This window comes from Scyliorhinus torazame, chromosome 9 (assembly GCF_047496885.1).
Source record: "Scyliorhinus torazame isolate Kashiwa2021f chromosome 9, sScyTor2.1, whole genome shotgun sequence".
Taxonomy (NCBI): domain Eukaryota; kingdom Metazoa; phylum Chordata; class Chondrichthyes; order Carcharhiniformes; family Scyliorhinidae; genus Scyliorhinus; species Scyliorhinus torazame.
Window position 1 is genome coordinate 56,873,509 of NC_092715.1, and position 25,696 is coordinate 56,899,204.

Sequence of the window (25,696 nt, forward strand, 5' to 3'; positions counted from 1 at the left end):
CCCACCCCCCGCCCCAGTAAATTCCTTGTCACTGTCCTTTCTCTAGGCACAAAATGGGGATCTGTGAGTTCAGTATCATCCTCAAGTTGTTCAAACACCTCAAATCCCTTTGATGTATCTTGGATGTGAGTGAACATTATAGTCCACACTTCTGATAACTCTGAGAAATCTACGGGTGCATCTCGAGAAGCACCTTAGAATGAAGTCCTTTCACCTTACGACTTACCTTATTTAGATATATCCTTGCCGTCAAGCGTCCTAAAAGTATATTTTGTGATTATACGCTGGATTAATCGCCCACACTGATCAACAACTGGAAAGAATGTGGTATTGAAAATGTTAAATTGTACAACTCTCTATTTTGTGGTTTGCGACTTGAGGTAAATTGCAATTTGCAGTGTTATCTAAATATTCAGATTTGTTTCCCCAGTGTGGCCCAGGACTCCCCTGAGCTTGCTCGCTTCTGTAAAATGTAAATTTTTTGAGTTAGGAAATCGAGATAATGTTCGATTCAGTTTCCAATCAGTGGAACAGTTCAAATGTAGGAGGCAGCGTAACTGAATCGAATTGTGTTTTTCATAAGCATTACCTCAATTGTCTTCTCTTGTCTCATATACATTAACTTTGCACAGCAGCTGGTCCTCCAGTGCTTTCTCAGATTGTTATATTCTATCTGGAGAAAGGGGAGAGAACTAAAATAATGGAAGGGTGAATGTCACTGCAATATAAGCTGATTTCCCATTCATTTTGAAATATTGCTATTTAGATTTCTTGCAGACAACTGGGACTTTCTGCTTTTCATTTAGATGTTTAGATTAGTGTAATATTTTCATTTTCATATTTATAAGGGTGCGCACTTAAAGAAAGTATAATGAAATGGAAGAAAAACTGATTGAATGCATTTATTTGTGAACAGTTGGCAGTTTTTCAGAACATCTGGATCAGATTAACATCAGGAGTGAGAGCGTGGAAAGTACAGATATTTCTTCAAAGACTGCCAGTGACAATGTTCCACAGCTGGCCCGTCAGCGATTAGAAAGTACAGAGAAAGAAAGAACGAGCAAAGTGATGAAGTCGGCCTCCTCCACTGCTCTCTCCCTCATGATCCCTGCAGGTATAAATATCAGTGGCAACACGTACAAAACACACCGCGCGTGAACTTTGCAGGAGACAACTGTAATTGGTACCTATAAATTGTACTCGGGCCAAATCCATCTTAAAACTAAATTTGCGCAACTTCTGTAAATGAGATCTAATTTATTGAATACATTCTGTTTCATGTTTCGCAGATGGTTTTGAGATGATCTTGCTGGCAAGAGAGTTGCATCTTTTGAGTCATTTAATCAACACTGTGTATTGTTTCCCTGGGATAACAATGCGCTTCCAATATTATATAGAGCCTCAGTAAGCCATTTATACCTCAGCGCACATTAGAAGATTGCATTCTCCTCACATTGTACCTTTTATTATTAGGATAAGCTTTTGTTTTACCCACAAAGTCGGTTACATTAGATTTTATTGTTTTCCGACATGTTTTCTCATTCTAAGCTGCCTCGTCCACACTTTCAGGTGTACCTTAATAATTTGGGCATTGGTTACAGGTGTTCCTCAGGGCAGTGTCCGAGGCCCGACCATCTTCAGCTACTTCATCAGTAACCTTCCCTCCATCATACATTTAGTGGTGGAGATGTTTGCTGATGATTGCGCCGTGTTCAGTACCATTCACAACTCCTCAGATACAGAACACGCCAGTGCCCCCATGCAGCAAGTCCGGGACAATATTCAGGCTTGGACTGATAAGTGGCAAGTAACATTTGTGCCACACAAGTGCCAGTCAATGACCATCTCCAACAAGAGAAAATCAAACCATTTCCCTTTTGTATTCAACAGAAATGCCATCATTGAATCCCCCACCATCAGCATCTTGGGATGCTGTGTGTCCAGCAAGTTGCTGTGATGCTTCTAGTTTGTGTGTGGGTGACGAGAGTTAGCATGTTTTCCCCTTTGTGTGCTAGTTTGCTTCTCCACTGCTGGTTATGGTCAATCCAAAAAAGAAAGCCAGATGTATAAATCTCTCTCTGTCAGCACATAGGCTTGCCATTGGCAAGTTGCTCAGCTGACACATGGAAACTGGGCCCCTCACAGCCTGAGGCGTAAGCTTCTGAGGAACTTGGTCATCAGTGTGCAGGCTCACTGGCATGTGGACATGCCCTGGCACACATGAACCAAACCCCATTCCATGAGAAAATAGCTCCATTGCCTTTAGGCTACTTCTGGAGAATTGAAGGCTGAGGGAGTAAACCTTGACAAACCTGGAGTTAGGCCAAAAGCGGACTGACATCCAAATATGTCATCTTTTTAGCAATTCCTGAAACCAAGCAAGTGCCAGACATGATGCTTTGCATTCATTTGGACTCAGCTGAGAGTTTGAGAGGGGCATCCTGATGTTTGAGCGGCCTGAATCTTGGGGACGACACACTATTCTTGCTGCAGAGCATTAACGCAACGCACGGGAGAAGCAGTTACAAGTGACAAGTCCAACTCAACTGGCTTAAAGATCCGATTCTATGGGATGTCTCACTGGTCAGCCACTGCCCATCTCAAATCCGACCAGGAAGGTGCTGACTAGGAAGGATCCACCACTGTCCCTCTGCTTCAGTGGGTGCTCAGAGCTTCAGGTCTGCGATAAACAAGTAGACAGAGTCTGCTGACTGTGATACAGGTCACTTCCTGGTGTGTGCTCGGTTAGGATGCAATCCCTCAAGATCTTTCATTCAAAGCAGAAATGCCAATCTCTTATCGATATCAGTGTTAATTTCTGGTGTTTGGCTGGACGGAATTAGTGCGCTAGAGAACATCTACTTTGTGACTAGCTGAATGTTTATTGAGTATCAATAACGTGTGTCAGATAACAACATGAAAACGACTAAAACCACTAACTATTAAATTACTATTATAAAATTAGCCAAGAGCTAATACAAATGCGACTATCCGCTACAACGACTATCTCCAGACTCCCCGGCGTTGCAGTGGTTGTTCTTTACTTCCACCTGCTGGTTGGAGGTCGTGTCTGTTAACATTTACATAACTGCTTATGCATATCATCACAACCAGCAGTAATGCATACCCAGGTAAAAAACAACAGTTCCTTAACTCGATTGAACAAATGCTCTCCATAATACCCACAAGGAGTGTGAAAGTAAACTGGACCATAATTTGAGATGACATCAGCGATACTGCGCTCTCAATATAAGGGAAGCAAATAAGCAGGAAAATGCTGACTGGTTCGAGGCTAGTGTCACTGCGAAAGAGCCTGTCACTGAAGTCAGCACTCATTAATTACAAGAGAGATCAGAGTGATAAAACTCTGAATGCACTAAAAGCCACTTAAAGCAAAGTACTACAGATTGCTAGGTGGTGTGCCAATGACTAATGTTTACAACTCTGCCAGAATATTCAGATATCCTTTGACACGGGGAACGCTAGGGGCACAAAAAAGCAACAGGTCCCTCAACAAAGGAAACCGCTCCATTGATGGCTAAGGCAGGGGAGGTCATCACCATCCACAATAAACAGTTGGAGAGATGGGTGGAACACTACTTTGACTTGTACTCTTAAGGAAAACGCTGTCATCAAGGAAGTTCCAGACACCATAAAATGCTTGCCCGTGACAGCCGAGCTGGATACCAAACCTACAGTGGTGGAACTTAGCAAAGCTATTGACTCACTTGCCATGGCCAAAGTTCCAGATGGTGATGCGATACCACCTAACGCACCAAGCATTGGAAACCGGCACTCCTGCAGCATTTACACAAACGTCTCCGTCTCTGCTGGAGGGAGGAGGCAGTGTCCTAGAATATGTGTGACACAAAGATAGTGACCCTGCACAAGAACAATTGACAATTGCAACAACAATCGAGGCATCTCCCTTACTGAGCATCGTGGGGAAAGTATTTGCCCGTGTTGCGCTTGTCAGACTGCAGACCTTGGCTGAACCCATCTACTCCGAATCTCAGTGTGACTTCAAAACTGAACAATCTACAATTGATTTTCTCAGTCTGGAAGCTGCAAGAGAATGCCATGGAGAAAGGTGACCATTATACATTGTGATCGCGCCAAGGCATGACCATGTGATCAGAGAAAATTGTCTGCCCGCCAAACAGCTCCGTGTGATCTCCTCTTTCCATCACAACATGATGGTCAGGTTCTGCTGTGGTGGGGTAACATTGGAACCCTTTAAGATCTGCAGTGGATTCAAACGGGGTTGTGTTCTGACTTCAACACTGTTTGCATATTCTTCCCTTTGCAGCTGTTATGTGTCTTCAGGTCATCTACAGAGGATGCCCACGTACATGCCTGAACTAATAGAAAGCTGTTCAGCGTTGCTCACGTAACAAAGGTACGCCAAGTCGTCATCAGAGAGTTGCTCTATGCCAACATCGAGGGCCGAAGGGCCTGTACTGCGCTGTAATGTTCTATGTTCTATGTTCTAATGGTGCCACACCAGCATTCTACTGAGGAACATCTGCAGCAGCAAAGGGACAGACTCTCTCATGCCAGGAAAATGTTTGGTTTGATCATCAGCATCCGGCAGATTTGCCCTGGTCCAGAATGTCGCTACACCGCCATCCATCAGCATCGACTATGTGATGCTGGAGGCTGTTGATAGCTTCACCTATCTAGACTCCATAATCACCAGCAGTCTAGCACTTAGTGCTGAAACCTACACAGATTGCAAAAGCTACAGCCGTTCTGTTCAAGCTTGATAAAAGTATGAAACAACAGCAACCTCACTGAAAACTCCTCCACAGTGGTGAGATCTAGGCAGGATTTGAAAGGCTGAACAGTTTCCATCTTCACTGTCTCAGACATAACCACAGCATCTCTTGGCAGGAGAAGGTCACCAACTCGAGAGGTTCAAACAGCATATCCTCATTGCTCAGCCATGTTCAACGGATGGGTGAACGGTTGTTTAGCCAGAGACCTGGATGGTGAATTGGCCACTGGGTCGTAACCTCCTGGGCATCCAAACCTCTGCTAATAGGGCACCTGCAAGATAAATATAAAAGATGGCAGATATTTACTTACAACTGGGAGACAATCACCAATGGTCGTGATCTCTAGAGGCTGACAGTTTGGAAGGGCTTTGGATGATTTGAGCAGAATCAAAATGCTTAGCTGGCCAAGAAGAGGGCCCAGAGAAAACTGAGCTCATTGCGGATGATATGGACCCAGCAGGGCTGTTGCTGTTGGACTGTCTCCAAGCACTTGAAAATGCAATGTACGGACATACTGGATTCACGTCATCACTATCTGCCATATATATCTGCCTTAGGTTCCAAAACTGCCCTCGATCATGTCCCATATTATTGAAGACACTGTTGGAAAAGACAGAAGCAATATTAGCCTACTTCATGCACCATGACTGTGCTCAGCCATCTCCTCAGACCTTGGATAAATGTGAAGTTATCCACTTCGGTAGCAAAAATAGGATGGCAGATTATTATTTGAATGGGTGTAACTTGAGAGAGGTGGATACTCAGCAAGACCTTGGTGTCCTCGTGCATCAGCCGCTGAAAGTATGCGTGCAAGTACAGCAGGCAGTAAAGAAGGCGAATGATCTGTTGGCCTTCATAGTGCAAGGATTTGAGTATCGGAATAGAGATGTTTTACTGCAATTGTATAGGGTATTGGTGAGGCCACACCTGGAGTATTGTGTAGTTTTGGTGTCCTGATCTGAGGAAGGATGCTCTTGCTATGGAGGGAGTGCAGCGAAGGTTTACCAGACTGATTCCTGGGATGACGGGACTGTTACATGAGGAGTGACTAAGTCGGTTAAGATTATATTCATTGGCGTTTAGAAGAGTGAAAGGGGATCTCCTAGAAACGTACAAAATTCTAACAGGATTAGACAGGGTAGATTCAGAAAGAATGTTCCAGATGGTGGGGGAGTCCATAACTAGGGGTCAAAGTTTGAGGATAAAGGGTAAACCTTTCAGGACTGAGATGAGGAGAAATTCCTTCACCCAGAGAGTGGTGAATCTGTGGAATTCACTACCCCAAAAAGTAGTTGAGGCCAAAACAGTGCGCAATTTAAAGAAGGAATTAGATATAGCTCTTGGGGCTAAAGGGATCAAGGGATATGGGGAGGTGATGGGATCATCAGCCATGATCATAATGAATGGTGGAGCAGAATCGAAGGGCCGAATGGTCTTCTCCTGCTCCTACTTTCTTTGTGTGTTTCTATGTATGTTTCACAGATTCCGTTTTTTCATGGGTTGCAGGTATTAGCGGTTAGTTTTGTTTAGCTTATTGTGAAAGGCCGCTCTGGGATTTTAGGAGACCGTGTACAGTCTAATATATGTTTATGTGAAGCATATTATTCACCCAGAAGCAACGCTAAGATTTATTCTTACAATGAGTGGACAATAATTCTGCATATTCAAAGGAATAAGGCACATGGTAGATTATTTTTGTGGATAGGAGGCTAAAATTAGTCAATTTGTCAAGCTTTGTGCCTCTTTTAATTTGTAGCACAGCTTAATTAGGAACCAAGGCAAATTTTGTCACAGTAGCAAGCTGGTAATGAGAATTTACGATTTGATGATGCGTGCACTTTCTTTGAAAGAATTGTTGCATATTATAGAAAGCTATGCACAGTGTGACTAATAAGCAAGACTGAAGTTTTTATGCGTGGTTAATGTGCTTCTGGGTGTTTTGAAATAACTATAAATAAAGCGATGTTAATGAAGATGGTGTCGGTAAAGATGTTGAAATTCATTGCTACCATGGAATTGTTGCTGGAAAGTAGATGCAGTACCAGCCGTGCTCCTTTTTCACTTAGGCTGGATGTCCTGTTGGAAGTTGCAGTTATTTTTAGTGGAAGGCATGGGCGGCCCGGTAGCACAGTGGTTAGCACTGTTGCTTCACAGCGCCAGCGTCCCAGGTTCGATTCCCGGCTTGGGTCACTGTCTATGCGGAGTCTGCAAGTTCTCCCCGTGTCTGCGTGGGTTTGCACCGGGTGCTCCGGTTTCCTCCCACAAGTCCCGGAAGACGTGCTGTTAGATAATTTGGACATTCTGAATTCTCCCTCTGTGTACCCGAGCAGGCGCCTGAATGAGGCAACCAGGGGATTTTCACAGTAACTTCATTGCAGTGTTAATGTAAGCCTACTTGTGACAATAATAAAGATTATTATTTAAAAGGGGAGATGGGCAGGGAGGAGAATCACCTCGGGACACGGTCCATTGAGGCATTCACATATTTCTGCAGTCATTTTCACACATGGATATTGGTCCAGTAAAGGTCAAATCAGTTCCAGTCAACTCACCTTGCTGACAGTTAAGAGCAGTTTCCCCTCAAACTCACTGGCAGGTATTGTGGCTCCTCCTCTGTGACTTGTAGCAATGGTGCCTGGTTAGGCTGCCTGCAGTCCTGCCCAGGTCCCAGGAATATAAAAACCGACTGCAAACTCAACTAAATGGTCCATCACACCTATCGAAAACTATAATGGAAGTCTGAATGTGAGCCCTTCAAGTGCATGTGTTTAAAAAAAGTTTAATTTTCTTTGGAGGGCAGTTCACATCAATTTTTTAAATGATGACACTTTTATTCTATTAAAATTGAGGACAACAGAACATTGCCTGATCCAAATAAAGGACATGCTCTCAGAGAAATCTGAAGCTCCTTGGGTACAGATATTTGAAAGAAACAAATCTCTGGCGGAGACAAGGGTGGTGAACTTATTCCACATGATTTTCCATCCATTAAGAAAATCGTGTGAAAATGCTAATGTCCCATCCTAAATTTCCAATTCACATGACATTCTCACAAAGCTCTTGTGTTGGGGACACTTATTCATAAAATTTACCGCTGGAAATCAGAATTTAAATACAGCCCCATCCAAGGGTTCCTGCCTTCCCCATCCTTTCCGCATTGGAGCTGATGGACCCTGGCCACTCCCTTTTAGCCTGCAGCTGACTACACTACTAAGGTCTGTCCCACAAAATAGATTGGGCCTGCCATCTGACCTGCCAGGCTTTGTCTCCCAAAACCTGCCTGTGGTTAAAATCAAACCCAGAGCATTTAGACGTGTTCCTGATACTGAGTGTAAGATTGAAGCTCTAAGCTGTCATAACCGTGTTTTCCAATGTATCTGGCCGACAGTTAGCCACAGAGCTAAAAGTTTTATGTTTTTCCTTGTGTGCTTTCATTCCAGATGTTTTTGGTTCTTCGCCACTGGCTAGTCCAATCTCCCCACATTCCCTTTCTTCTGACCCCTCATCAAGAGATTCATCGCCTAGTCGGGACTCCTCCTCCACGAGCTCTGGAAGTCCGAAGCCTCCCATAATTATCTACAGTTCAGGAAAGAAGTATGGTTTCACACTACGGGCAATTAGAGTGTACATGGGTGACAGTGATGTTTATACAGTCCATCACATTGTTTGGGTAAGTGCATGCGAGACAGCGCTGTGTAGAATTGAATCACTTTATTGAAACTTGTGAAGTAATTTATTGTTTCTTTTTAATTTTGGCCGCTAGAATGTTGAAGAAGGGAGCGCAGCTCACACCGCTGGATTAAAGGCTGGCGATTTAATAACACATGTAAATAGCGAACCAATACTCGGCCTCGTTCACACTGAGGTGGTGGAACTGCTTGTCAAGGTACACTTAAAAAGTATATGTATCTGTCAAAAGATGTTATTCTGGGCAGCACGGTGGTGCAGTGGCGCCCTGCTGTCTCACGGCGCTGAGGTCCCAAGTTTGATCCCGGCTCTGGGTCACTGCCCGTGTTTCACCCCCACAACCCAAAGATGTGCAGGGTAGGTGGATTGGCCACGCTAAATTGCCACTTAATTGGAAAAAAATTAATTGGGTACTCTAAATTTAAAAAAAAAAAGATGTTATTCCATATAACGTCTTGGGGTGCAGCTGTTGTTTTAATTTTCAATGAACTTGAGTGTCATTCTTTTATTGAACTACAGTGTCTAAAACTGTGTAATTATATTCTCTTTGGTCCTGTTAAGTTGAAAAATGTAATTATTATTTTTGTTATCTATTGGAAATTCATAATTTGTTGCAAAAAGCCTCTCCTTATGCCCGACATTTATGGTGTATTTCCAAATTAGCATGCGCTCCCATGTATTGAATTAGCTAATGAAAAGGGAAGTGCAGAGTAAAAGCAACTCATTTTCTTGATCATCAGAATTGTCAAGATAGTTTAGTTCTGAAAAACAAATATTCATAGAATTTTCATAGAATGTACAGTGCAGAAGGAGGCCATTCGGCCCATTGAGCCTACACCGGCCCTTGGAAAGAACACCCTACTTAACCCACACTTCCACCCTAACCCCGTATCCCAGTAAACCCACCTAACCTTTTTGGACACTAAGGGCAATTTAGCGTGGCCAACCCACCTAACTTGCACATCTTTGGACTGTGGTAGGAAACCTGAGCACCCGGAGGAAACCCACGCAGACATGGGGAGAACGTGCAGACTCTGCACAGACTGTGGCCAAGCCGGGAATCGAACCCAGGTCCCTGGTGCTGTGAAGCAACAGCACTAATCACTGTGTTACCGTGTCGTGATGTGCAGTGAAGATTTTTTTTATTCTTTCATGGATGTGGCTTCACTGTTAGGCTAGCATTTATTACTCATCCTGAATTGCCTTTAAGAAGTTGGCAGGGAGCTGCTTTCTTGAACCGCTGTAATCCAGCGGTATACCCACAGTGCTGTTGACACAGCAACAATGAAGGAATGGTAATATAGTTCCAAGTCAGAATGGTCAGTGGCTTGGAAGGGAACTTCTAGGTGGTGGTGTTCCCATGTATCTGCTGCCCTTGTCCTTAATCAGGTTGTAGTGGTCATGGGTTTGGAAGATGCTACCTTTAGGAGCCTTGGTAAATTCCTGCAGTGCATCTCGTAGATGGTACACACGGCTGCTACTACGCATCACTGATGGAGAGAGTGAATGTTTGTGTAATCAAGCGGGCTGCTTTGTCCTGGATGGTGTCGAGCTTCTTGAATGTTGTTGGAGCTGCACTCATCCAGGCAAGTGGAGAGTATACCATCACAATCCTGACTTGCGTATTTTAGATGGTGGACAGGCTTTGGAAAGTGAGGAGCTGAATTACTCGTCACAGGATTCCCAGCCTTTGACCTGCTCTGGTAGCCACAGTATTTAAATTGCTACTGCAGTTCAGTTTCTGGTCTATGGTAACCCCCAGGATGTTTATTGTGAGGGATTCAGTGATGGTAATGCCATTGAATATCAAGTGGCGATTGTTAGATTCTCTTTTGTTGGAGATGGGCATTCCCTAGAACTTGTGTGGCACGAACATTACTTGCCACTTTGTCACCCCAACCCTGGATATTGTCCAAGTCACGCTACATTTGGGCATGGACAGCTTCAGCATTTGAGGAGCAGCGAATGGTGCTGAACATTGTCATCAGCGAACATCCCCACTTTCTAAAAATCCTTTCGTGGGCCAGCATTTATTTCCCATCCGTAATTAAGGGGGCAGTTAAGAGGCATTGCTGTGGATCTGGAGTCACATATATGCCAGGACGGCAGATTACCTTCGAAAGGACATTAGTGAAGCAGATGGTATTTTACAACAATCGACAATGGTTTCATGGTCATCGTTAGACTTTTTTATTTCCAGATTTTTTTTAATTGAATTCCAATTTCACCATCTGCCATGGTGAGATTTGAACCCGGATCCCCAGAGCATTATCCTGGGTTTCTATATTACTAGTCCAGTGACAATACCACTACGCCTCCACCTCCCCTGACCTTGATTATTATATATTCAAACAATTCTTTTCTAATACAGTCAGCGCTCAATTAGCCACTCTTTTCATTTATTAATATTTTAAGAGCCTGCCTCATGGAATCATAGAATGATACAACACAGATCGAGGCCATTCAACCCATATGTCTAGGTCAGCTCTTGGATAGAGTTATCCAATTAGTCCCACTTGCTTTATCTTTCCCATAAGCCGGTAAACACCTTCCCTTCAAGTATTTAATCAATTGCCCTTTGAACGTTACTAATTAAATCTAGTTTCACCATGTCCTCATGACAAAAAATCATCCAGACTCGAAACGTTAGCTCCCTTCTCTCTCCACAGATGCTGCCAGATCTACTGAGATTGTCCAGTATTTTTTGTTTTTGTGTCCGATTACAGCATCTGCAGCAATTTGCTTTTATCCTCATGACACTCTTGTGTTCTTTTGCCAATCAGTTTCTCCTTATTTGTGTTATCAAAGCCTCTTTAAGCCAATACTTGCCATTACTTTGCCCTTGCCACCTTATTCCTTGTATTCCATAGCTCCCCAAACTGGGTACCATGTATCTTCAGAAATATTTTGTCTGTGCTGAGAAATTGCATGTCATCTTTTTCAGCGTTACATGAGACCATTGTTTCAAAGTAGCTTTTTCTGTTCCCTTTAATTTTAATAATCTTTATTGTCAGCAGTAGGCCTACAGTAACACTGCAATGAGGTTACTGTGAAAAGCCCCAAGTCGCCACATTCCAGCTGTTCAGGTACACGGAGGGAGAATTCCGAAATGTCCAAATTACCTAACAGCATGTCTTTTGGAACTTGTGGGAGGAAACGGGAGCACCCGGAGGAAACCCACGCAGACAACGGGGAGAACGTGCAGACTCCGCACGGACAGTGACTCACGCCAGGAATCGAACTGGCACCCTGGCGCTGTGAAGCAACAGTGATAACCACTGTGCTAATGTGCCGCCCATCCATTTCTGGGAGAAGGAATTGATTCATCTGTTATAATTTAAAAAATGGTTCTTAGACCCTCTTCCTCCCAGTGCGCTGGTGAACTGTTATGCAATTTACATTTCAGATCAGTCATGGTTTCATTGAATGATGGAGCAGACACGATGGGCCGAATGGCCTACTTGTGCTCCTTCGTCTAATGGTCTTTTTAAATACAAGACTCACTCAACAGAGCAGCTGATTTAATTGAATACTAGGCATTTACATTCAGCAGTCTGAACACCTTCCACCACATCACATGGACAAACACCATCCCACCCATATTGTTGCCACCATATGTGCAGCAAATCTTATCACAGTGATCTTTTGGACTTCACATACGACAATGGACTGAAATGTAGCTTTGGAAAAACATTCTCTCAAAATACTTCCCACTTGGTCACACTCTAACCCTCTTCAGGTACCATCTCTTGTAGATGTTTAACTATAAAACACCACTAATATTACAGAAGGTAATACTACTGTCACTTTAGTGTGGCATATCACACAATATCTCACTCTTCGCTTCCACTCTGCTGTGGAATTTCAACCTTCAGACACCGGAAAGCTGTTTGCAGCCCCAAACGGTTCTGGCTTAACTGGCATATCCTTCTCCAGGTGGTTGTTATTAACCCACCATGATTCACGACTGTATATTATAGGACAGGACGTGAGCATTGATCTGATCCAATGGGTGCGGATCGCTTAGCTCTGTTTTATTACCTGCTGTTTGGCATGCACGTAGTCCTTTAGTGGAGCTTCAGCATTTTCAGTGTTCATGTTGATGCTCCTGGCATGCCCTCTTGCACTACAACGACTTGATGGCAATGGTTTGAGTGAGGGATGCGCCGTACCATGAGGTTTCAGATTGCGGTTGAACACCCACCATACCTCTTGGATGGCACTTCGGTCAGGTAGAGGGCATGGAACTCTTTGCAGTGCCCGTCAGTTGCGCCGTAGCAGGGAGCCATCAGCCATGCGGACAAGGAACGATCTTGGGGCCACTTATTTGATCACAACAGCTGTGGCTGACCAGCCGCCCTCAGGCAACTGGACACGAACATGGTCAGTTGGGGCCAGCTCGGGTAGATCCGTGGCATGAGCATCGTATGTGGCCTTCTGTTGGGCCCGTGACTGCTGCATTTTCTGTAAGACCGTGAGGTGGTCAAGGTCTGGAATATGGATGGCTGGAACTGAGGTCCTCAGAGTGCGATTCATGAGCATCTGCGCTGGAGACAACCCACTGGACAGTGGGGTTGCCCTGTATGCCAGCATCGCCAGGTTGAAGTTGGAGCCTGAGTCTGCAGCTGTGCACAGCAACCGCTTTACAATATGAACCCCTTTCTCGGCCTTCCCGTTTGACTGCGGGTAGTGGGGACTGGAGGTTACGTGACGGAAGTTGCAGGACTGTGCAAAATCAGACCATTCCTGGCAGTAAAAGCAAGGACCGTTATCGCTCATTACCGTGAGCGGAATCCCATGCCTAGCGAATGTTTCTTTGCAGGCTTTGATTACCGCCTTCGACGTGAGGTCGGACAGTTTCACCACTTCTGGGTAACTGGCGAAGTAGTCGACCAGGAGTACGTAGTCACGCCCCTTGGCATGGAAATGGTCTACACCTACTTTGGACCACGGAGAGGTCACGATCTCGTGCTGTTGCAGCGTTTCCTTGGGTTGAGCTGGCTGAAACTTCTGACAGGTAGGGCAGTTGAGGACTGTGTCGGCAATGTCCTGGCTGATGCCCGGCCATAGACCGCCTCCCGAGCTGTGCGTCGGCATTTCTTGACCCCAAGGTGACCCTCATGGAGTTGGCCCAGCACCATAGCCCACATGCTCTGAGGAATTACGATCCTGTCGAGTTTCAGAAGGATTCCCTCCACCACCATTAGGTCGTCTTTTACGTTATAGAACTGGGGACATTGTCCCTTCTGCCAGCCATTGGTAAGGTGCTGCATCACACGTTGCAGCAGGGGATCCTTGACCATCTCCTCACGAATTTGCACCGTTCGTCAGAGGCCGGAAGGTTGGTGGCACACAACTGCACTTGCGCTTCTATGTGGCAGATGAAGTCACTTTGTTCACACGGTGTGGTAATGGACCTAGATAGGGCATCTGCAACGATGAGCTCTTTGCCTGGCGTGTAGACAAGTTCGAAGTCGTAGCGGCGTAGCTTAAGAAGAATTCGCTGTAACCGAGGTGTCATGTCATTTAAATCCTTCTGGATTATATGGACTAGAGGCCTGTGGTCCGTTTCTACCGTGAATTTTGGCAGGCTGTAAACGTAGTCGTGAAACTTGACTATCCCTGTCAGGAGGCCCAGAGACTCCTTGTCAATCTGAGCGTACCGTTGCTCAGTGGGCGTCATGGGCCTGGAGGCATACGCCACTGGAGCCCAGGACGAGGAGTCATCTCGCTGAAGGAGCACCGCCCCAATGCCGTCCTGGCTTGCATCAGTCGATATCTTCGTTTCCTTGGTTGGGTCGAAGAACGCTAGAATCGGGGCTGTGGTGAGCTTTGCTTTCAGCTCACACCATTCCTCTTCATGCGTGGGCAGCCACTGGAATGCCGTTGACTTCTTGACGAGATGGCAGAGGGCCATGGTGTGGGATGCCATATTGGGAATGAATTTCCTGAGGAAGTTGACCATCCCGAGGAAGCGGAGGACCGCCTTCTTGTCCTCCGGGGTCTTTATGGCGTTGATCGCCGAGACCTTGTCGGCATCTGGCCGCACGCCCTGCTGCGAGATGTGGTCACCCAGGAACTTAATATCCGATTGACCAAATGAGCACTTGGCCCTGTTGAGCTGGAGACCATGTTCATGAATTCTCTGGAATACCTTCTTAGACAATCTTGTCGAGGAGGATACTGAGATTCAGGCTACTAGACTAGATGGGCTTGCGGTTCATAAGGAGGAGGTGTTAGCAATTCTGGAAAGTGTGAAAATAGATAAGTCCCCTGGGCCGGATGGGATTTATCCTAGGATTCTCTGTGAAGCTAGGGAGGAGATTGCTGAGCCTTTGGCTTTGATCTTTAAGTCATCTTTGTCTAAAGGAATAGTGCCAGAAGACTTGAGAATAGCAAATGTTGTCCCCTTGTTCAAGAAGGGGAGTAGAGACAACCCCGGTAACTATAGGCCAGTGAGCCTTACTTCTGTTGTGGGCAAAATCTTGGAAAGGTTTATAAGAGATAGGATGTATAATCACCTGGAAAGGAATAATTTGATTAGAGATGGTCAACACGGTTTTGTGAAGGGTAGGTCGTGCCTCACAAACCTTATTGAATTCTTTGAGACGGTGACCAAACATTTGGTCAATCGACTTGAGGCACTCAGCATCAGGGTCCGTTGGGCTGTCAGGATCGGAATCTGGCATGCCTTGTTGTATTGAGCGGACGCTTCTGCACCGCAGCTGGGATCGCTGGCTGCTGAGCGGTGGAGCAGATCTGCGTAGTGGCCAAGCTTGTCACACTGTAGACACCGGCGTCCTTTTGCCGGACATTACCGCTTTAAATGGGCGGTGCCACAATTCAGACACGTCATAACGCCGACGTCAGCGCGTTCCGTGCGCCATCGTGCATGCGCAGTGCGGTCGGTCAACGTACGCACCTGCGCAGTCGGGTTGTCGGGCTCATCGTCCACTCGGTCGTGGCGCACTTGCGCAGGGACCCGGGAAAAGCGCGCAAAACGGCCGCTCTCCTCGATGCTCAGGCCCTGCATTTGTGCAATGGCCTGCACCCATTCCGCCTTGTGGGAGGCCAGCTTTGCAGTTTCTGCCGCCCTGATGTGGGAGTAACGATTCTTAGCATGCTCATGGAAAACGCGCGTCTCAATAGCGACAGAGAGTCAACTGTTTGACTTTCAGGAGCTGCTGCCGAAGGGAGTCGGAGCGGACCCCGAAAACGATCTGATCCTGGATCATGGAATCAGCCGTCGAGTCATAGTTACATGACTGCACTAGGATGCGGAGCTGGGTCACGAAGGACTGAAAAGGTTCATCCTTACCCTGAAGCCTCTGCTGGAAAATGTACCGTTCAAAGCTCTCATTCACCTCAATGTCACAGTGGCTGTCAAACTTCAGCAGGACTGTTTTGAATTTTGTTTTGTCTTCACCGTCAGCGAACGTAAGGGAGTTGTCGATGTGGATGGCGTGGTCCCCCGCGGTGGAGAGAAATAGCGCGATCTTCCTGGCATCCGATGCTGCTTTGAGGTCGGAGGCCTCGATGTACAAGAGGAACTTTTGCTTGAAGATTTTCCAATTGGCGCCGAGGTTGCCGGAGATGCGGAGCTGCGGAGGAGGCTGGATGTTTTCCATTTCACCGGATGGTACCATGATGTGCTAGGCAGGTAGGTTCGATGTGGACTGCACTCGATGCAGGGAAGCTAGAAACAGACGTCTAACACTGGAGAAGATCCAACACTGTTTTATTCAACGATAGAACTGATTATACATATTCAGCTGTGGGTTGACACTATACTGAACTGACTGGAAACCTTGTAGACTTGCTAGCTCGTGGACTCTCTGACTGTCTCAGTGGCTGGGTCCAGAGAGAGCGGGAAACCTAGTGCCCTCTGGCTTTATAGTGGTAGTGTCCTGTCTGGTGATTGGCTGCACTGTGTTGTGTGCTTACCGATCATCCAGTGTGTCAATCACTGCCTGTCTGCATCTCATTATATACATGAGTGGATATTATGACAACATCATGAGAATTCATGGGGCAATGGTAACTCCTTCCTGACTGTGTATACCGCTGTGCCTCCCGCCACCTCTGCTGGATCAATCCTGCCATGGGACAGGACATACCCAGGGACAGCGATGGTGGTGTCTGGGGTATAGGCTGTAAGGTATGATTCCGTGAGAATGACTGTCCGGCAATTGCTCGACTCTTCTGTCAAACAGCTCTGCCAATTTTGGCACATGACCCCAGGGTTGAGTGTGTTATAGTAGTTTCCGGTAACTAAATCGATATGAGGTGGTCAGTTCGGTTTTATTCCTTTTTGACTCGTCTATAGCGGTTTGGTACAACTAGGTGGCTTGCTAGGCCATTTCAGAGGACAGTTAAGAGACATTGCTGTGGGTCTGGAGTCACATGTAGACCAAACCAGGTAACTGGGCAGCACAGTGGTTAGCACTGTTGCTGTGCAGCGCCGGGTTTGATTCCCTGCTTGAGTCACTGTCTGTGTGGAGTCTGCACGTTCCCCGTGTCTGCGTGGCTTTCCTCCGGGTGCTCCGGTTTCCTCCCACAAGTCCCGAAAGACACGCTGTTAGGTGAATTGGACATTCTGAATTCTACCTCTGTGTACCCGAACAGGCAGAGGAGTGTGGCTGTGGCGACTAGGGGATTTTCACAGTAACTTCATTGCAGTGTTAATGTAAGCCTACTTGTGACAATAATAAAGATTATAAAGGACGGCAGATTTCATTCCCTATGGAGCATTACTAAAGGGCGTTTTTACGCAATTCGATAATAGTTTCCTGGCACCATTATTACTGAGACTAACTTTCAATTCCAGTTTTTTATGAAGTAAAAATTTAAATTCCACCAGCTGTCATGGTGGGATCTGAACCTGTGTCCCAAGGGCATGAGGCCAGGTCTGTGGATTGCTAACCTAGTGACATTACCACTACACCACTGCCTCCCGCACAGAGTGACTGAATATATGCAGGAATGCTAGGAGAGGAATAAGATTGAATCTGTGATCAATGTGGTGATAATGGTAAAGGGACATATTAAATACTGATGATGGTAGAAATTTAATATTCAAATCCCTCCTCCGAACCCCAGACAGCTTACCTTTTTCATACTGTTATACTTTGGTTCATAGGTGCTTTGCTTCCAAAGAAATGAATTCTTCTGGCCATATATCTTGCCCGTAGGGGCAGCACAGGGATGCAGTGGTTAGCACTGCTGCCTCAGGGCGCCGAGGACCTGGATTCAATCCCGGCCCCGGGTCACTGTCAGTGTGTGGAGTTTGCACATTCTCCCCGTGTCGGCGCGGGTCTCAGGCCCCAACACAAAGATGCGCAGGGTAGGTGAATCGGCCACGCTAAATTGTCCCTTAATTGGAAAAAAGAAATGGGTGCTCTAAAAAAATTTTTTTTAAAATGTATCTTCCACTTTTGATTTAAAAATATGATCAATATTTCAATAATAGCACATATTCATTACATAAAATGTTAGTTTTAATTCTGGCAGCTCCAGATTAATATTATCAGAGAAATTAGGTTAATAAGTATTTTCATCAATTGAATGTTGACCCCTGGTCTAGTAACTCTTTTCCTATTGCTTGTGACTAGAGTGGAAACAAGGTCGCAATCACGACCACACCGTTTGAGAACACATCAATAAGAACTGGTCCGGCAAGGAGACACAGCTACAGGAGCCGAATGATGAGGCGGAGCAAGAAAACAAAAAAGAAGGAAGGTCAAGAAAGGTACCTGTTATGCCCCTGCTTTTTAAAACTGAATATAAAGCCTGGAGCAAGAAAACATATTCAGCCTCAGTGAGCCCATTCCTTCCAGAGTTCAAGAATGATTATTTTATCACCAATTCTCTTTGCCCACCCCTCTTTATTCCTTTCCTGGGGGGGTTGGAAGCAAATCAAATTGAGCTATCAAGATCTCCAACCAATATTTCCCCTCAATTTTCCCATGGGCAACTAACATTTGAAAAGCCACTGAACTTTGACCAAGTTGTGAATAGCCTCTTTATTTGAGTGTGCGGTGGATTGCAGATTGCTGTGTTGCTGCATGTACAGGCACCTTACAGGACCCATTGCTTCCCTCACATTCCCATGCGCTCGTTGTCCCCCCTCGTCTCACTGGTTCCATTCTACCTCTCCTCACTCTCATCCCATTCAACCCCCTTACTCTCACACGGCCCATTCTAATTCTCCGTTCAATTGTTGTATTTTCCGTCTCCACTCGCATCCCATTCCATTGCTCCTCGCATCTGTACTCTTCCACCTTCCCTCACACCTGGACTATTAGCTCCACTTTCCTGACACAGCAGTTCACACTTTCAGGAGAGTAGATGGAATGCGAAGGGAGCAGGGAGAACGCGTGCTGTGAGAAGGTCTGAGCTTAGACCATGAGCAACCTTAAAAATGCATTCCACCTCACCAAACAGAAATGAAATGAAATGAAAATCGCTTATTGTCACAAGTAGGCTTAAAATAAAGTTACTGTGAAAAGCCCCTAGTCGCCACATTCCGGCGCCTGTTTGGGGAGGCTGGTGCGGGAATTGAACCCTTCTGCTGGCTTGCCTTGGTCTGCTTTCAAAGCCAGCGATTTAGCCCTGTGCTAAAAATTGAGCTAATTTAATCATTTATCGACCCTAGACAGCTTCAATTAACCTGCCGTTTCCAGGCTGGGACGTGTGTCTCAGTCAACACTTAGAGACAGGTGTTCATTGACCATGTTTCATAGCTACGATCAATCATGAGCCTGTCTGTCAGAAAGAGGTAGATGCTCATTGAAGTTCAATCCCATGATCATCTTCACTCCGGATAGTGTGCGTTTATCTGGCATTGTTGGGCTGGGGCCCCTGGATTGGTGATCTATTTGCAATGGAATTTCTGGGCAGATTAAGTCCTGGAGCTTTGAGGGCTGCTGCATCGGGTGCACTCCCGAGTCTCACTCGAGACCAGGGCCGGCAACCAGACGCTGCCCAGGTTGCATCACCTTTACCTGTCTCAGCTCTTCTTCTCCCCTCTCCACACAGGCTAACCGGCGAGTAGGGAATTTTCCCAAGTCCCAGAATTCCTGGAATTGTGTGCTCCTGCTACATCCCATTGACTGAAGAATCTGAAGCTCAGTCTTTCCAGGGCCTCTGAGGCTTTGTCCCAGTTCTTAGCCCCTGCACTTCTCACAATGCACTGGTTATTTCTGGGCACAATTCTCTTTCCCCAACCCGTTTGCTCAAGCTCTTTCCAATCACAGATTCCATCTCTAACCCACTGCTCCACTCACAGATCCCCTCTCTCCCACTGCTCCACTCACAGATCCCCTCTCTCCCACTGCTCCACTCACAGATCCCCTCTCTCCCACTGCTCCAATCACAGATCCCCGCTCTCCCACTACTCCTCCAATCACAGACCCCCTCTCTCCCACTGCTCCAATCACCGATCCCCTCTCTCCCACTGCTCCTCCAATCACAGATCCCCTCTCTCCCACTGCTCCAATCACAGATCCCCTCTATTACACTCCTCCAATCACAGATACTCTCTCTCCCACTGCTCCTCCAATCACAGATCCCGTCACTCCCATTGCTCCAATCACAGATCCCCTCTCTCCCAGCACTCCTCCAATCACAGATCCCCTCGCTCCCACTGCTCCAATCACAGATCCCCTCGCTCCCACTGCTCCAATCACAGATCCCGTCTCTCCCACTGCTCCGATCACAGATCCCCTCTCCCACTGCTCCTCCAATCACAGATCCTCTCTCTCCCACTGCTCCAATCACAGATCCCCTCTCTTTCACTGCTCCTCTAACCACAGTTCCCCTCTCTCCCACTGTTCCAATCACAGATCCCATCTCTCCCACTGCTCCAATCACAGATCCCCTCTCTCCCACTCCTCATCCATCACAGATCCTCTCTCTCCCACTGCTCCAATCGCAGATCCCCTCTCTCTCACTACTCCTCCAATCACAGTTCCCCTCTCTCTCACTGCTCCTCCAATCACAGATCCCCTCTCTCCCACTGCTCCAATCACAGATCCACTCTCTCTCACTGTTCCTCCAATTACAGATCCCCTCTCTCTCACTGCTCCTCCAATCACTGATCCCCTGTCTCCCACTGCTCCAATCACAGATCCCCTCTCTCTCACTGCTCCAATCACAGATCGCCTCTCTTCCACTGCTCCAATTACAGATCTCCTCTCTCCCACTGCTCCAATCACAGATCCCCTCTCTACCACTGCTCCTCCAATCACAGATCCCCTCTTTCTCACTGCTCCAATCACAGATCCCCTCTCTCCCACAGCTCCTCCAATCACAGATCCCCTCTGTCCCACTGCCCCTCCGCTCACAGCTGGATCTTTTCCTGTTCTGTGTCCAGACACACCCCGTTCCCACAGCACGCGCACACAAACGTTTCCTGACGCCCCACTGGCCCCATCAGACTCCCCCAGCAGAAACCCCCATCAGTCACCGCTACCTGGAAGCTGAACAGCAGTCCAGGCAGTAGGATGAAAAGTAATTGCATTTTCACTTACCCTCCCTAACATCTGCCTCAGACAAAAGTGCTTAAAGCAGCAGCTGTTACAAGTGTCAGAGGCTTCCTCGAAAGCCAAGTAAACTTCAAAAAGCTTAAAATCCCTTGTCAGCCTTTGAAATGCAGATCTCGAGTGCAATTTCACAGAGCAATACATTTTATGAGCTAATGATTGGTTTTATTATTGGTCCAGAAACAGCTGCTTATGGGGTTTGTTTATTTATCTTTTCCTTCATGTTTGAATGCATGTTTGGGGGGTGGGGGAGCTGTTGTCAGGTCGGGTCACCCTCATGCGTGTGTGCTGTGGGAGGGTGACCCATTACTCCTGTGGGGGCTGGTGGTGGTGGAGGGTGCCCCTATTTGTCAGGGGGGGCGCGGGGGGGGGGGGGGGTGCTGTGTTGGGAAGGGGGCCACCTGCTGGACCTCGTTATCGGGCCGCCCACTCAAAATAGCAGCCTCATACTAGAATTCTGACGGAATCTGACGGGCTCTCCCCCATGCAGAACTTAATATGGTTACGGAGAGAGACTCACATACCGGGTCCCGCTTCTGGCACCAGCGGAGACCAGTAGTGATTCTCTGCTGGCGGGAGCACTTAGGCTCCAGAACGGAGAATCCTGGCCTTGATGTTTGTATCTCGGTGCTGCTGTGAGCAGTCTGTTTATGCCAACAGATAGGAAGGCAAATGGTATTTTGTCCTTCATTGCAAGAGGACTTGAGTACAAGAGGACTGGAGCAAGGGTGTCTTACTGCAGCTGTGAGACCACACCTGGAGTATTGTAATTTTGGCCTCCTTACCTAAGAAAGGATATACTTCCCATAGCGAAAGTGCAGAAAAAGTTCGTCAGACTGATTCCTGGGATGGTAGGATTGTCTTATGAAGAGAAATCGACTGGGCCCGTATTCACTGGAGTTGAGAAGAATGGGAGGGAACCTCATTGAAACATATACAAATGTGACAGGGCCAGACAGACTGGGTGCAGGGACGTTGTTTCGTCTGGCTGGGGGGGTCTAGAACAAAAGGTCACAGTCTCAGGATACGGGGTAGGTTATTTGGGACTGAAATAAGAAGAAACCTCTTCACTCAGAGGGTGGTGAACCTCTGGAATTCTCTACAACAGGAGGCTGTGGAGGCCAATCACCGAATATATATTCAACCAGGAAATCGATTTCTAGACTCTTAAAGCTGTCAAGGGGTATGGGGTGAGCGGGGAGTATGGTGTTGAGATAGAGGAGTGGCCATGATCATATTGAATGGCGGAGCAGGCTTGAAGGACCAAATAATCTACTCCTGCTATTTTTTCTGTTTTAAGGAGGGAGCCATGTGTATGACAGTCAGCCTCTGTGGCCCCAAAGATGGAGCTGGAGGGGATCACCCTCCGATCAGAGTAGTCTGCACCTTTTCCGCTCTGATTTATTTAGTTTTACCTCTCCCAACAAAGTATCAATGCCTTCATTGTTTTCTGACCTGCCTCAGCAGCACCCACCTTTTCCAGTCTCGGCAAGGTACTAGAGTTGCTAGCCCTCTGATTCGGCCCGCAACATTGAGGGCCCACCCTCTGTTCCTAATTGGATGACGAGTCAGAAGCAGACAATTCGGAGGCCACCTCCAGGAATATCGCCGAAGGGGTCCCACTGCAGGTGAATGCAGACCCTGGACCCCCATTTGGTCCTGACATTGGGGCAGCAAAGCCAATGGTAACATCCTGCACATTGTCTCGAACCCTTAAACCCTCTAAATAAACATTGACCAGGATTTTGTGAGGCTGATGGACGTCTTGGCGATTCAGCAGGGAACCCCCATAGTTCCGTGAGACAGGCCCAATGGAATCATCTGTTGCCATTCAGTCAATTGACTGACTACCATCGGGGCCTCCCCAAGATTGAGACCCCCGGCAGTGGAAGTGCCGCCTGCTGAGAGCTGCCGGTCAGTTAGAACCCGGCAGCATTTTGTGTAAAAATCTTAGAACGCACTCCCTAACAGCATGGTGGGTGTACCTACATCACATGGACTGCGCGGTTCAAGAAGGCAGCTCACCACCACCAATTAGTGATGGGCAATAAATGCTGGCTTAGCCAGAGACACCCACATCTCATAGATTCCTCATGCTGCCAGCAGCAGGAGTGATGACTGCTGGCAACACCGCAGCCTCAAAGGCCCATCATGGGATCCCAGACCTAAGCCCCCCCTCTCGGGAGGCAGCTGGCCAAACCCAACAGAATTTGTTGAGCGACCTTCTGAGGGCATGGGAAAGCTGTGTGGCCTCCATTTATTGTGGTGGGCTCAGAGATGATGGGTATGAATTGGATCATTTATTAGCCTAATTGACATCCCACTGCTTGTGGTTGGGAACCCTGCGTCAGCCCTTTCTACACCCCAACTTCATCAGGGTTGATTTTGCCGCAGCCAGGAGACTAATATGGGGCCTCTGCCACAATAGAGTGGCCCAGTCACCATGGTTCCCACCAAGATGGCTGCATTGAATGTAGCCCATGGATTCCCGACGGATATACTGGCATTGGAAGCAGCTCGGAGGAGGTTCACTCGGATGATCCCGGGATGAAGGGGTTGACTTATGAGGAAAGATTGAGCAGGTTGGATCGATACTCATTGGAGTTTAGAAGAATGAGAGGGGACCTTATTGAAACATATAATATTCTGAGGGGTCTGGACAGGGACGCTGCTGAATCTAGAACTAAGGGGTCTCCTCCTCCTTCAAGTACCAGGCTCGCCCAGAGAGGGCTTTGGCGAGCACGGACCTCTTGGATTGATCCGTGACTGAAGTATTGCAGTGGCTTGTCATGCCTTCTGCAGAATGGCTGACCAGGAATCTCCCTCACTCTTTACCGCCAGGCATAGTGTAAGGATTTTACAGGCTGATAATCACACTGTTTGGCCATGTTATGAACACGCCTTCCATGGCAATCGAGTCCTGAAGTGCGACTTGAACTTGCGGCTTCTGGCCCAGAGGTAGGGTTGCTCCCCACTGCGCCACAAAACCCCCAGAACTAGAGGGGCATGGTTTAAAAAAAGAAGACGTCTCCCATTTAAGATGGAAATGAGGAGAAATGTCTCCCCTTGAGTGTGGTTAATCTTTGGAATTCTCGTCCCTCACAGAGCATTGGATTGGATTGGATTTGTTTATTGTCACGTGTACCGAGGTCCAGTGAAAAGTATTTTTCTGCGAGCAGCTCATCAGATCATTAAATACATGGGAAGAAAAGAAAATACATAATAGGGCAACACAACATATACAATGTAACTACATAAGCACTGGCATCGGATGAAGCATACAGGGTGTAGTGTTAATGAGGTCAGTCCATAAGAGGGTCATTTAGGAGTCTGGTGACAGTGGGGAAGAAGCTGTTTTTGAGTCTGTTCGTGCGTGTTCTCAGACTTCTGTATCTCCTGCCCGATGGAAGAAGTTGGAAGAGTGAGTAAGCCGGCTGGGAGGGATCTTTGATTTTGCTGCCCGCTTTCCCCAGGCAGCGGGAGGTGTAGATGGAGTCAATGGATGGGAGGCAGGTTTGTGTGATGGACTGGGCGGTGTTCACGACTCTCTGAAGTTTCTTGCGGTCCTGGGCCGAGGAGTTGCCATACCAGGCTGTGATGCAGCCCGATAGGATGCTTTCTATGGTGCATCTGTAAAAGTTGGTAAGGGTTAATGTGGACATGCCGAATTTCCTTAGTTTCCTGAGGAAGTATAGGCACTGTTGTGCTTTCTTGGTGGTAGCGTCGACGTGGGTGGACCAGGACAGATTTTTGGGGATGTGCACCCCTAGGAATTTGAAACTGCTAACCATCTCCACCTCGGCCCCGTTGATGCTGACAGGGGTGTGTACAGTACTTTGCTTCCTGAAGTCAATTACCAGCTCTTTAGTTTTGCTGGCATTGAGGGAGAGATTGTTGTCGCTACACCACTCCACTAGGTTCTCTATCTCCCGCCTGTATTCTGAGCCGGGTCGTTGAATATATTTAAAGCTGAATTAGACAGAGTTTGATATACAAGGGAATGAGGGACTGTGGGGGGCAGCCAGGAAACCTGGAGTTAAGCTGCAACCCTGTCAGTTGTGATCTTATTAAATGGTCGAGCAAGCACGAGGAACCAAATGGCTTTGTACCTGCTCCCCTCTAACGATATTACAAAGTCTTCCACTTTCGACACACATTCTTTGATAACATTGTGTGTTCGAGATCACTTAGTTACGTTCTCTAAATAAAAAGATTGATTTTGAGATTTTTTTTTTTATAAACTGCAGTTTAACCTGTCGCATCTGGTGCATTATTTTTCAACAGAAGGAGATCGCTCTTTAAAAGGTTTGCAAAGCAGCCCGTCATACTTCACAGCAGCCGGAGTTTCACCTCATTAAACCGTTCGCTTTCGTCTAGTGACAGCATGCCTGGCTCGCCAACACACAGTTTGTCCCCTAGGTCACCGACACAAAGCTTCCGTTCGGCCCCTGATTTCCCCTCTGGTGAGTTTTCAGCTTGTCTGTGAGATTGCCGCGTTGGTTAATTTTTTGGGGGGTGGGGGGTATCGTTTTCTTCTAGAATGCTCCTCCATCAGCGAAGCCATTGGTGGCATGATCATTTCACAGTTAGAACTACTACATGAATTCTAACTTCTGAGAGTTGCTGTCAACTTGATAACATTGTGTGTCAGCCGTGGCTCAGTCCGGAGTGTGTTGCTTACCTCTCTGT

General features: G+C 46.9%; 1 protein-coding gene across 16 annotated transcripts in view; it reads left to right on the plus strand.

The window, feature by feature from the left end:
* The window catches only part of LOC140429216 (microtubule-associated serine/threonine-protein kinase 4-like), a 651,560-nt gene that overhangs the window by 620,140 nt on the left and 5,724 nt on the right, over nucleotides 1–25,696 (plus strand). For all 16 annotated transcript variants that reach the window (XM_072515935.1, XM_072515937.1, XM_072515936.1 and 13 more), the window contains 5 exons: nucleotides 917–1,114; nucleotides 8,219–8,448; nucleotides 8,542–8,664; nucleotides 18,077–18,213; nucleotides 25,292–25,470. In XM_072515935.1, coding sequence (XP_072372036.1) covers nucleotides 917–1,114; nucleotides 8,219–8,448; nucleotides 8,542–8,664; nucleotides 18,077–18,213; nucleotides 25,292–25,470 — 867 coding nt within the window. The remainder of the gene's footprint in view (nucleotides 1–916; nucleotides 1,115–8,218; nucleotides 8,449–8,541; nucleotides 8,665–18,076; nucleotides 18,214–25,291; nucleotides 25,471–25,696) is intronic.